The 13,815-nt window shown below is 41.9% G+C and overlaps 1 protein-coding gene across 1 annotated transcript in view; it reads right to left on the bottom strand.

The window, feature by feature from the left end:
• The window catches only part of LOC149303153 (protein kinase C epsilon type-like), a 154,784-nt gene extending 142,617 nt beyond the window's left edge, over nucleotides 1-12,167 (bottom strand). The window contains exon 1 of the mRNA XM_089481650.1: nucleotides 11,820-12,167. Coding sequence (XP_089337776.1) covers nucleotides 11,820-12,167 — 348 coding nt within the window. The remainder of the gene's footprint in view (nucleotides 1-11,819) is intronic.
• Nucleotides 12,168-13,815: the final 1,648 nt, after the last annotated feature.

The following is a 13,815-nucleotide window of genomic DNA, read 5'->3' as shown; positions in this document are numbered from 1 at the left end:
AGAACACACGGCACGTGCAGCTGCACCCCTTACCTGTACATCATGTGTTTTGTATTCACAGTTATCACTTTAAAGGTGCTGTGCCGCTTACTGTACTGGAATTAACACCAGAACAGACCTCTCCGTCTGCGTGCCACCTGCTGCTGGGCACCAGGACATAATGTCCTATGCCGACGGTGATGTGGCCATGATGAAGGAAGCGCCAGTGGAGAGGTTTGTGCTGGCAGTTGGCTAAGGTGGCTTTGAGTTGGGGCCCCAAGGGTCCCTTAGGTAAAGACTGGGTCCTTTGCAGCTGCCCCTTTTAACAATGGCCCTGCTTGCTGAGCACTTGAACTATTTTGAAAACAAACTGGCATGGAGATGAAGTCTCAACAAAAAGGTTCACTTGCTTTTCCTTTACAGTTGGATTTAATGGGCAAGGGGCCTCCTCTTCAAAAACATACAGAAACAACCAAGTGTTAAGATCTTAATATACCGTATTTGCTCGATTATAAGACGAGGCTTTTTTCAGAGCAAATGCTCTGAAAAATACCCCTCGTCTTATAATCAGGGTCGTCTTATAATCAGACCTCAAATAGGTCTGACTATGAGACGACTAAGATCCAGATCCCCCGCAGCTGCAGGGGACCTGGATCCTCCTGTCTGCCCCCCCCCCCGCCCCACTTACCAGTACTTCTGAGTCCCCGGTGTGTAGCTGGGGCAGCATGTAGATGTCTACGCGATTCGCGTAGACAACTTCCGCTGCAGCAGGAAGGTGTGGCTAGCAGCGGGGGTTGTCTGCGTCCATCGCGCAGACCTTCCCTGGCTGTCAGAGATCAGAGTTCCCCGCACCGTGGACGCAGACAACCCCCACTGCTAGCCACGCCTCCTTCCGGCTGCAGCGTAAGTGCGTGGGATCTACACGCTGCCCCAGCTACATGACAGGGAAGTCAGAAGCACCGGTAAGTTGGGGGGGGCGGGGGGAGTGTTAAATGGGGGGCATAAGGCATTTCTGGAGGCAGAGTGCTCTGTGAAATGCCTTTTAACAACCCTATAGGGTCGTCTTATATTCAGGCTTTTTCTTTTTTTCCTAAATTAATATTCAGATTTGGGGGGGTCGTCTTATAATCGAGCAAATACGGTATATCATACTTATGAACTAAAGAGGGATTGACCAAGTCCAAACCCCAAGTACTGTGGTCTGCAGAGTTTCGCAGGAGAAACTCTATGGAAGGAATCTTCCCAGATGATGCAGATATCTCTCAACCATGTTCCAGGAGCTGCTCGGTACCCGGGTGCAGCCGTTTGCTATGCAACATGTTCTAACTTCATAAGACTATCTAATAAAACTAGAGGAAGACAGAACAAATCAAAAGAACACAACAATAATCATAACGTGACCACCATGTTCTGCTAGGAGAATAATTATGTTTAAATCAGCCAGCGTCCTCCATGTTCTAACCCAAGCAACATTCATTGTATCCGCCGGTTATAATAATGCTTCCATATGGTCACATAACACAATGTGTGCAGCAGGGAACGCGATCTAGCACCCCAGGGCTTTAAAGAGACACCTGAAGCCTGGTTCTCACTGAAGGCATGTTATTTCTGTACCCTCCGGTGTATGCGGCGGATTCCATCTGCCATGTACTTTACCATCTGCCCCTGAGCGCCACATGTGATCGGAGAAAGTACTAATGATAATTGAGAGTCATACAACGGCATGACTAATAGCAATGGCTGGATGCGAGCACAGGCTGGAGCGTTTGTGATTTAATGGAACAGTTTGTCTACAATTGAACACATTGAGGGGGAGGAGGTTATTATATGAAATACATCTTGAAACGAACGTACAAAATACAGATATATGAAGAAAATCCCTGTTTTTCAACAACACGTATTATTTAACTTAGGAAAAAGTACGCATATCAACGTACATCAAGGTGGAAATTTAAATGTCACTGGTTAAACCTATAAGTGGCTAGGGGCTGAGAAACACATACATGTAGGGTTAGAAACATACCTTTCTGATGTTATGCATCTATGTGAGTAAACATGATTAAACGCATAAATATTTACCAACAATTTTAACACCATTCCAGGGACGACTGACTGGGTACTAGGTTAGTTGAAGCATATCTGGCTATTAGGGGTTTAAATTACTAGGCTGTAGAAAATACAGAGCTGTGGCTATAGAAGAGAAACATCAGCAGCCAAGCATTTCATCATAGGCTGCAGATGGATCTATACTGGCCACAAGAAGCATGCTAAATAGTTACAAGCATATTGGCCATAAGCAGCCAAAAATGGATCATATTGGCCACAGAACTTTAGTGCGTTACCATCATGGTTTGCAGGATGCCCACTCACATTAATGCTGGTGGCCTCTGATGGCCTGAGAGGAGTAGAGGTCTGCTTCACTGAGCCCTGGAGAGACCATGCGCCTGCAGAAGAGCAGTAAGCAGCAGTACCGCGAGTCTCAATGTGGGAACCCTGGATTCCTCTGCCTAAGGGTAGATTCCATGACCTTCTGGAGTCTTGCAGACCTAGGCCTTCCTTTATTAGTGTTTCAGCAGTGGTTTTCAGTAATGTTATCTTGGAGTGGACAGCTTATGTACTGTCAGCAGTATAGGTTACAAAAAGTCATCTGCAGGCTGCCTTTTAGACAGAACTGCCGCAATTCAATAGGAAACGTAATAATAAGACACAGAGCAGGCACTTTCCTGGAGAACGAGACGGGAAGAATTCACCTCGATGCCTTAGAAAATGATTACATCCAGAATCCAGTGTACCGTATCCTTTATTGTTTACCTGGCTATGCTCAAAGTCATTACACATAATGCGGCACTTACACACCTGAAACACAATACATCTGCATTGAAAGGTTCCGCGATTACGTTCTAAAAACAGCTTGTGCTAAATATGCACGGCTTATATCGATGCGGTTAGGACAATGCAGAGGTACTTGAGACAGACAGGCTGCATCGGTTCGGAAGGACGTGTTCCTATTGGGGGAAAAAAAGGAAACATTTGCTAAATGAAACAGTAGCTTCTACTCCATGTTTACAAACCCCCCTGCTAAGATATCACAAACAGGGCTGGAAGGGTTAATAAAAACAGAACCACAAAATTTAAATAAAAGCACCTAACAAAACTTATTTTTTAGTGTCAGGTGGTTAAAAATGTATCCAAATGTCGCAAGTCCTTGGTCAAATAAGTGTGTGCGGGGTTAAATGTAACTAAATGCAATGTTTTTAACTAAATGCAATGTTTTTCCGCAAACACGCAGCACTGTGTCAGACGCAACAATTAAATTTAATGCGCCTGTGCGTTACTGGCCCCCAATGTCTTTTACCTGCGCTAGATCCCTGCAGCAAATTAGATTAAGAGAGGGAGGCTTCCGTGACACTGGATTATTAACCCTTTCAGCACAGAGTATTCGTACAGACAGTGCGGGCAAACAGTGTTCACAATGTGATGGATTGAATCTGCACCCAATGTATTTACAGGGGACACGTCAAAATAGGTCTATTGCAGGGGTTTCATAAACAATTTATTTCATAAGTGAAATAGTGAGTTTTTCCTTGTCACTGGCCCTTTAAGAGAAGGACTGTATAATTTTTTTAAACTGAAAAATGAGCCGCTATAAAAATATCTGCTTGAAAAGGTGATTTCAGAGCAAAGACATACCATGCGGTTGGTACGAAATTATATCAAAGGGTTGGGTGTAGAGACAGCTTGGTGAAGAAGATAAGGGTGGTGCTGTTAACTCTGTATAAACCAGATAAACATTTTCAGAAACCTTTTCCGATGTTTATATAAATAAAGACTGGATTATGGATATGGTGGCATGAAAAACTGGCTCTGTACATGACCATATTGGCCAACTATCCTAAAATTGTTATAAAATTCTGCTAGGCAGCGCTATATAATAAACCTGCAAGCCACCAGTAGAGTAGGTTGGTTGGTTTGGTGAATCCCCAGTTAATCCTTTTTTATCAATTTGATGCAATATCACAATGTTATATATTTTTATTACTATGGTCCCATCCTCTAAGGTCCCAGTTTTAGCGACCAAACATATATATTTCTTGTAAATCATCTTATCAACTGAACCCTGGATTATTCAATATGAGCTTAGACCTTCTAGCAGAAGAGTCTTTACAGAGTCGCACATAATGAAGTAGATGAGTTCTGGGTTCAGCTTTGCTTCTAATTCTCAACTTTAGTGAATAAACCATTTAGAGAGTTGGTTCAATTTAGGGCAGGATTTGCCATATAAGCAAAAAAGGCAGTTGCCCCGGGGTGCCGAGCAGGTGTGAGCCCTACTATATGGTGGCACTAGAAACCCTAGAGGCAGCCCCCATCACATCAAGCCGCCAGCACACGCAGACTCTCTAGATCGTAAGCTTGTTTGAGCAGGACCTTCATTACCCCTATTTTCTGTAAGTTGAATTGTTGTTATAACCTACTTGTTATGTCCTGTTTACCCATTGTACAGCGCTATGGAGTACGATGGTGCGATATAAAACAATAAATTATAATAGTTTGTTCGACACATGAAAGCCCAGTGTGCACCGAGCATTGTGAATCGCAGAATTGTCCCCATAACCCTTCTTTTACTGCTATGATGCACGGGCGATAATTAATCCAATGCTTTACACCAACCCACAAACAGTACATGCCGTAACGGAGTCTGAAAAAAGTAGATAAAGAAATACAAAATGTTCTATAACCTCCGGACATCGGCAGACCCCGAGACAGCGAGGAGAAGAAGCATTGGATACAGTTATACCGGCTGGGAGAAAGCCATTCAGGTGCAACATTTGTTAAACAAAATCACCTTTTATCTGGTTTGATTTGCATTTTATGCTTCTATAAATGTAAATATTGTATTTTGCTTTCAGCTTTAAACAAAGTTCACACAGAGGATGCATTGTGCTTTCTTTAAAGAATACAAAGTAATATAATAATATTGAAATTAATAATGTTGCATATAAAATTAACATATATATATCTACACACACACACACACACACACTTTTATAATATTGTTTAAGCAGGGTAATGGGTACTGGATTTATTATTATATTATTATAATGTAATAACTAAATGGTTTTAGTTAGAATTTCACATAGCCATGAGCTAAACCAGCTTTTAATACACTTCTATACTTTATTATTATTATGTTTAATTTCTGTATAGCACCTTATGGTTCCCTGCCTGGTGGTGAAAGGGTTAAGCTATTATTGAAGGAGCCGCTGTGTACTGCAGTAGCTTCTGTAACACAAATACTGTTATATTGGCATTTTTCACTCATACCGTGTTTCCCCGATAGTAAGACACCCCCGATTGTAAGACATATCGGGAGTTTCAGAGAGGTCAGCTAATATAAGCCGTACCCCGAAAGTAAGACATATGTCTTACTTTCGGGGAAACACGGGGGGATTTGCCTCCAGTGCCCTCCCCCTCCGACTGAAGAGACAGCGCCGTTTTGATCAGTCTGCCGACAGGTGTCACTGGCTCTGTGTCCTCCCGGAAAAAGGTCAGTGCTGGTCATACAGAGAGAGACCAAGGAGGGGGAGGGGGGTGTGAAGAGATTCTCTGCAGCTCTTATTGTAACCGCAAGATGCAGCTGAGGAGGACTACAAGTCCCAACATACCGGGCTGTGTGGGCTTACAGTTCTCCTCTGCTGGAGCAGCAATAATGTTTTCCGTGGTCCATCCATGTTAATTTTATGGTTAAAACAAAAAATTCGACAATTTTTTCCCAATATAAGACATACCCCGAAAGTAAGACATAGTGGGGCTTTTAGGGATAAAAAGAAAGTAAGACACTGTCTTACTTTCGGGGAAACACGGTATTGATGAAAGGGAAATTAGTGCAGTAATTGCACTCTACGCTAATAGATGCAGTGTCGCCATGGTATCAGACTGCGCCACTGTCATTAACCCTTTTAGTACCAGAAGAGACAAGCAACGGATTATTTCCTCATGGCTAAAAAAATAAAAAAACCTCCCTTAACAAAAAAAAAACTTTACCCTTTTTTAATAATATAGCTCAACAATGTTTTTTTCGGAAGCTGTGACATCTTATGCATGATGAAGCTTTCGTTCTTGTTATCCTTTTTTTTTCTCATTTAACCTTTCGAGTACTGGAGCAACATGCACCTCCTCTGGCACTGTCAGTGTTAAATTCCCTACCCGCCCTCACGAGCCCCGTGCCATATGAATGTGCATGTTATCATGTGAACTGATGCGCCTCACCCTTTCTGTATCAACGTGTCTGCTTAACGCATGGAGCCCGCATCTCGCACTCTCTATTAATGAGCAGCAAACGCCACTGAAGAGTGCAGCTCCCTCGGCGCTCCCTACACTGTGTACCCTAAACAGCCGTCATTTGTATTAAAATCAGAAATATATTAGTGCTAGAAACCCGTTCCATGTATCAAAACGAGCAGCCATCTTAACTTTCTTTAGGAAGCTGCATGATTATTCCTCCTCGTTAAGTTATCGGTCCCCTACGGTTAGGTTGCTGATTATTTCTGATTGCCCCACAGAACCTTTGCAAAAGCAGGGAGAGGATGGGGGAGATATCCTTAGGACAAGGAGCTGTTTAATATGCATGTTTTGTAATATAAAGAGAATTTACTTCAATACAAAAAGCCGGGCTTTTGAAAATCACTATTAAGGACACGGCAACGGTTCTGCAGCAGGTGTCATATTACAGGCTATATTTCATTAATAAAAGAAATTTGGGTTTTTTTCCTAGAATGTGTCAACATCGTGAATTTTCAGAGTATAACCTTGTTTGGACGTCTAATCTAAGTATACCAAAAATCCATATTATCGCCACTGAAAAGTATAACAATATTAATAATAATAATAATAATAATATCAATCATGCAGTACTTACAAAAATTCAAATGTTGCTTACATAGGGAGTCATTGTTGAAACCTTTCACTACTAACTAGTATCACACACACCTATTTCCTATTCTGTAACTGATCTGTCTTCTGTTACCCAAAAGGTCACGATTCTTAGAAACTGAATCAGCAAACAATAAAAAAAAGTGAACATGAAAGATCAGCCACCTTAAAGTAAAGTGATCACATGTTTTGTATCAATGGAGCTTAATAATGTGTGGAAAGCAGGACATAAAATGAAAAAATATATATTTGAGTGGATCTGTCTCACGTGTGATGATATACATATTCGGGAAAGCAATACATGTATTTACAATAATAATAATAATAATAATAATATATTATAACTTTGTTAGAGTTTTTAACGTTAGGATAAATGTTAGTTGTGCTTGCATAGGCCAGGTGATAAGAGCTCCATAGTCTGGACTTTAAGTGGTTACAAAAGCTACATGTCTGCAAGTAACTGGATTCAGAAACAAATACATGTTTTATGAACAATTATTATAGAAAAATAACATTAAAAAAAGCAAAACCGGTAAAATCTTAATTATCTGAGTCCATAGGTGTCAAAATCAGGAAATTTGGGATGCTCTAAAATGTTCATTGCCATTGATAAAATTAGATATAGGTTGCTATACGTTCCTGGCGATTGTCCTTGATATGGAAATTGATATAATAAATGCATGTCAAATATGCTGAATCCTTTCAGTCCTAGAAGGGGCAACAAAACATTCTTTGCACAGATTTCTGTGTCTTGGAGCGCTGTGTTATTAGCAGTTTTTGGCATACCCCAGTTATTAATTGCAGCCTGGCAGTGGCCTCCTTTATCATTGCTATACGGGGTACAACTGCGTGGGAGTGAACAGTATTCTGATTGGCTGCACACACCAAATTTGCATATGCGGACAATTTTGCAGCATTTAGAATATATATAGAAACAAAAATTGCTTCAAATCAATGGAGAATAAAATAAATTGGTGACAGTTTTTGGAAGATGCCTATTAGGGACAAGGTTCTACCTCACTCCTCTCTCTTCCATTCGGAGCAACTGCAGTATGGTGTTAACTCCTTTGCTGGAAAGAAAACACGCCTTGCGAAATAAAGGGTTAAATCCACTGTTGGGTTTAAGCTGCCAAAAGAGTGCGCAGGCAACATAAAATCTAATTAAATTATCAGGGAGAGCAAGATGGTTAAAACATTAGGTCTGTCTACAGGACTCCAAGGCCTAGTTCGCACAGGGAGCTGTCTGTGTTATTTTGTCGATGCTACAAATCACATTAAATTGTTTGCACGGTGTTATACGTCTGTGTTCTCCCGGAATCAATGCTCTACTACTCTCCTATCGTTTCACTTCCCCCTCAACCACCGACTAGATTGTAAGCTCACAAGACCAAGGTCTTCTTCTCCTTTTGTACCAGTTTGTTAACGTGCGTGATTTTAAATTATTCCACAAATTGTAACAGCGCTGCGGAATCTGCTGGCGCTTTATAAATCTAATGTAATGTGCTCTTGAAAGGCGGAAGCCAACGTCAGCGGCAATCATATTAAACAGCCAATTGAATTGAGGGAATGGACTTTGTGGAAAAGTCATGAAGAAACATGTTAGAACTCATGCAACCAAGTCAAAGAGCTATACAGCCCGTAGTTAAATATAAAGTTTAAATCAATGAACTAAAGTAACTATTTAACAAATGCGAGCCTGCCTCAGTAGGACAGCTTGGAGTGTCCACACCATCTACACATCTCCTGACCCTCTGCCAACTAAGTACCTGCTCTCATCACCAAGCTCGCCCTAAGAACTGAAACAAGGACTGCATTGTGTTATCCTAATGACTCACGAGACAGGGATGGATATCGTGACTCACAGACTCGTTGCTGTAGGTAAATCACACAGCCTTATCAATAAAACATGAGCGTCAATTGGATTTTGGCTAAATAAATCAACGTCAAGGAAAATCAAGTCCATCAAACTCAATTTATCATCACACACCTTGCCTACTGCTTTTCTTATTTGAACCTTAACGATTGTCATGGAAACAGATGCACATTTTCCCCCGATATTTAATTCTAAGCTCATACATCTTGGTTCTAACCCACAACTAATTTAGGCTTTTGGACTATCTTCCCAGAAATCCACTACACGTGAGTTCCACGTGGTCTTATTACTTTTTTTATATTGTAAAGTACACCTCTTTTGCCAAGACAATACCGTAAGTTGGAGGTATTGTAAACTAAATGATGGGAGCCTTCTTCAACAGAGCTGAACCTGTAGCGCTAGGTGACATCTTCCATAATCATTACTCTGAAAGGTAGAGCTTGAAGCAACGATTTGGTAGATAAATGCATTTATATAAAAAATCAAGGATAAAACTCCTAGCTGGACAAACCAAAAATCATAAAACAAAGAAGACAATCTTCCTCCTGATTGTTCTATCTCTAGTGACCACGTTGTTCTGGTAAAGGTGGCCCTAAATACATTTAAACCCCACTGGGGAACATTACTGGACTAGTTATTTGCGCTGAGAGCCTGAACTGGAGAAACGTCAGCCCTCTCACTCTAAGCTACCATAAAGGACTACAATGCCTATCATTATCTAGTGAAACCTGGCTGGATTGGAGAAGGTTGGGAAATATAGTGCAATAGTGGTTTGACCATCAAGAATGGCATTGATTCAAACCGTAACGCATGATAACATATCCAGGCGATACTCAATATACACTGAAAAAGGTTATATTCCTTTAATCATAATAATCAGGCAGTAACAACAAAACCGAATGAATATAAAATGAATGAGAATGGCACACCCTTTCAGCTCCAGATGTGTCAGCATTCCAATGATTAAATGGTTAATCAAAGTAAGAGTCTACACGGAATATCACAGTACATTTTTTTAGATTCTGCTCTAAATTCCAGGCCCTTGTATTTGTGTGAATTTTCATTAGAAAATGGTTGTCAGTGACAGTGATTGTGTATTCATTCTGTACCAGACAGCAAACCTATCCCTTTTCAGCTATGACATAGACAGCTATGATGTTGCATTAGGACACACTGCCATGATAACCAGCGGCCAGGTGCCTTATTGTAATGCTGGATTCACTCCACGAGCTGTCTTTGCTCTGTAAATACCGTTCTGAGTGTATCATTTCTGTTTTGCTGTCTAAACAGTTTGAGCTACGTAGATAGTGATAAGGGAAAGCCATTGTACAGCGCTGTGGCATATGATGGCTCTATATATAAAATAATAATAGCGAGCTGGCGAGGGCCAGCTGCACCTTTATTTCTACATTTGCAGAATTTAAAATGTATGTTCGATTTTTAGATAATCCTTGAATCCAGTCATTGTAAGCTCCAAGATGGTACCCAAGCAAACAGCTCTACAGAACACAGAGGTATCATGGTGGTATTATAGGGATACCAAGAGCAAGTTGCTTTAAACCCATCGCTTTTACTTTGGGGTGTTGGCTGAGTGTTGCCGGTGTGGTAGTCCTCCAGCCACTAGTTAACTAGTTTGCTAGCTCTTCCTGGTATAGGACAACAACATAGAGTACCAGATGTGATGAAATACCAGGATCTCAAGGTAGCATTGAATGAACATCAAACAATGGTCTAGGGCTGATACACCTGTGTTCAAGGAGGTTTGTATATAATTATCTGCCTATTACAGTTAGCCTAGATAAGATCCAGTGCCCTATCCTACACCGCCACAGACACATTAAGGATTCATCAATGACCGGTAATATGTCATTTCAACACCGACCCTTATAATTATAGTAAACCAGAGTAAATCAGTTTCTAGCAAGGCATTTCATTCCATAGCCTAACCATATGAGGGACACACAGCTGCGCTCTAACCAACCCATGTGGCCCTCAGATGGATTAAGCCAAAACACGACTACAAAGGATAACAATTATTATTTTGTATTATTTATTCAAATGTTACAAAATAGCCAGAAACACACCGATGTGTATGGAGATCATTAGAACCCTCCTCCATGTATGATTTAAAAGCAATCAGTACTATCAAAGCAACAATATTAGGAAAACATTAACTGACAAACATAAATAGCCATTCAAATATTCCAGATATCCAGAAATATGAACAATCTGCTGAATAATCGGAACAGGTTCTCACCCCTAAGAGCACCAAATCTCATCAAATTATTTATGTGATGCCCCCCCCTTTCCGCTTATGATAACAACCCCACAACCCTATGATAGACACATCCTATAGATGGATCTATGACCCTGATGGGCAAATAATATATATTTTTTTTAAAGATAAATGCCTTGTATTCACATGTCACTGGCTTGCCACATATAAGGAGTTAAATGTAAGATTAGTGGCTTCGCTGCTACCTCCTTATGTATTAAGAGCCACTGACTCCCACATTGTAAAGCAGCAGGAGTGCCTTTGATCCTCACCGTGCCCAAATCAGGCACATGGGAGGCCTGGGAATACCTGCTGTCATCTCATGTTAAATGACTTCCTCCACACTGGAGCCAGTGGGATAACACCAGTCCATCTCCAACTGGGCTACAGTGATTTCATAGCCAGTGCAGTAACATCAGCTGCTGCACAACCTCTTGGGGAGGCAGAACTGTCAATCATACCCTTAATTAATACATGTAAATAGACCTTAGATCATAATGGCACGATGGGAATGGGTAGCCCTGCCTCCTAAGATGTTCTGCATCAGAATGGGTCATTGAGAGATGGTGGGCTGGGGCATGTTTTGCTGCCTACTACCCCCAGGTCAGCTGCAGAGTGTGCAGAAGGAAGAGCTGGGGATATCTGGCAGTGTCATTCCATGCTAAAGGATTTCCTCTACAGCAGAGCAGTAAAACAATAGGCAGACAGATGACCATGTGTGTGCAAAACAAATAAGGGGCAGCGGCAGCAGCGGAGTCTTACCCAGTCCTCGAAGTGCCGGCTCCCATTCTGCAGCAGATCCTCAAACTGAATGGTGCAATTGGCCACAAAGTCATCGTACCCTATAGGGGCATCATGAAAGACAGCCAGTTCGATCTTCCTCCCGTTGCAGACATCGGTAGAGAAGTCATCGTGCCAGGCAGGACTGTTGGTCTTCTGCTTGGTGGAGGTCTGTCCTATCCTGGAGTCATCCACGTTCACAGCAATGTAAGGGTCCAGCAGGAAGGTCTGGGGTCTTGGACCCACCGCATGTCTTAATGACCAGGCTGTGGGCTTCAGATTGACAGCCTCACAAATCTTAATCTTCAGCAAGCCATTGAACACAACCATGATGGGTGAGAATTACAGGGTAAAACCCTAGCAGCAGCAATGCCACCTCTCCCTGCTAATCAATGGAGATAGTAGGGATCTCTGGCTGTCCTCTATTACCTTTCCTCTGCCTTCCCTCCTGCGACACCCACTCAATACATGGATTTCTTGCTGCTTTTCTAAGGGAAAACAAGGGGGGTGTCCTCCTGCAGGCAAATGCTCTTAAAGATCCACATGTAATCCCGGTGAGGGGGGGTCAGCAAGGCTGGACAGTGCTTGCCTTACGATCTGATGATGGCTTTCTTCTACCTACCTAGATTAGATGATCCATACAAATGCGGGGCTTGTGTTGCTTGCAATGTGAGCTTTCCTGGCAAAAAATGCTGCTCCAGCTCCCCCCTGCCTCCCTCTGAGCTGAGCACAAAACACAGCCAGGGAGCTCACATCCGCATCAGGACTGGATCCTGCTCACATCCCCAGGGACAGGAGCTCTTCCAGCTGCTAGCATGCAATATACATGAGCCTGGGCTGGGCCGGCTGCAGAGGTTCAGGCTGCAAAGGCAAATATCTGTGTGTATTCCCGATGGATGGCTTGTGCTGATCATTAGCAACACCCAGCCCCTCCTCCCCTCTGCCTCTAATGCAGGAAATGCACAAAAGACGTCAGAGTGTGTGTGTGTCTGTAAGTGTGTGTGTGAGTGTGTGAGAGGCTGACACATGGAGGGCTTGGAGGCTTTCCCCGGTTCATTTGCAGTACCTACGTGGGGCAGATCGGCAGCCTTTCTCCTACCCAGGGGGGGCAGAAATGTCTCAGTGATACGAACAGATCGCCAGAGTTTAAATGTATTAAATAGAACCTTAAGAACGGTTACAATGTATTTAAACAGAAGAGTCTGGGAACATGCTTCACTGGCACAGGAGGGGTTTCAGTGACCTCAGCTGATGTAGCAGCTTCTCAGAAGGAGAATTATTAACCAACACTTGGGTGGCTGGAGTTGTGTTCTAACCAAGATTGACAGATCTGCTTCTCAAGAGGTTCAGAGGCAGCTATAACTTTTTTTTAAATTTTATTTAATTAATCAGTCTGGTCTCTGTGGGATCATCACACCAAATGAATCTGTCATTGAGGATGCTGTTGGTCTGCTTTAGTCTTTTTCACAGGACTGGAGACTACTGGTGGTTTCCCATCACACAAGAGACCTCCGTCTCATATCAAAATCTTGAAAAGGAAAATGGATCTTTAGATTGTAAGCTTGCGAGCCGAGTCCTCTTTACCTCATGTATCGGTTCGTCTTAGTCTGTCAGTTCTAGTTTTGTACAGGAAGGAGTACTGTGAAAATCTAATTAAAGATGATAATAATGTAGCAATATTGGCCCAGGAGCAAATGGAGTCTTTAGTTGAAATGAATACCTTTTATTTGGCCAACGAAGGAAAAAATGTGAAGTTCCATAAGCTTTTGGGAACTCAGAGGTCTTTTCTTCAAATGAAAAAAATCCAGATCTGTAAGCTCATTTAACTCGACATTGTTTTTTATGTTGGACCAATAAAAGTATTGACTTTAACTATAGAAAACTATCTCAGTTTAGCACATCTAAGGGGTCTGTGTTCCCCCAATATAATAATATATAGAATGTATACTTAATGCAATGCATGTTATATGACATTTAA

Source organism: Sceloporus occidentalis, unplaced genomic scaffold (genome assembly GCF_023333645.1).
Source record: "Sceloporus occidentalis isolate IW3139 unplaced genomic scaffold, rSceOcc1.0.p SCAF_15, whole genome shotgun sequence".
NCBI classification, from domain to species: Eukaryota; Metazoa; Chordata; class Lepidosauria; order Squamata; family Phrynosomatidae; genus Sceloporus; species Sceloporus occidentalis.
This window is presented reverse-complemented; position numbering and strand designations above follow the sequence as displayed.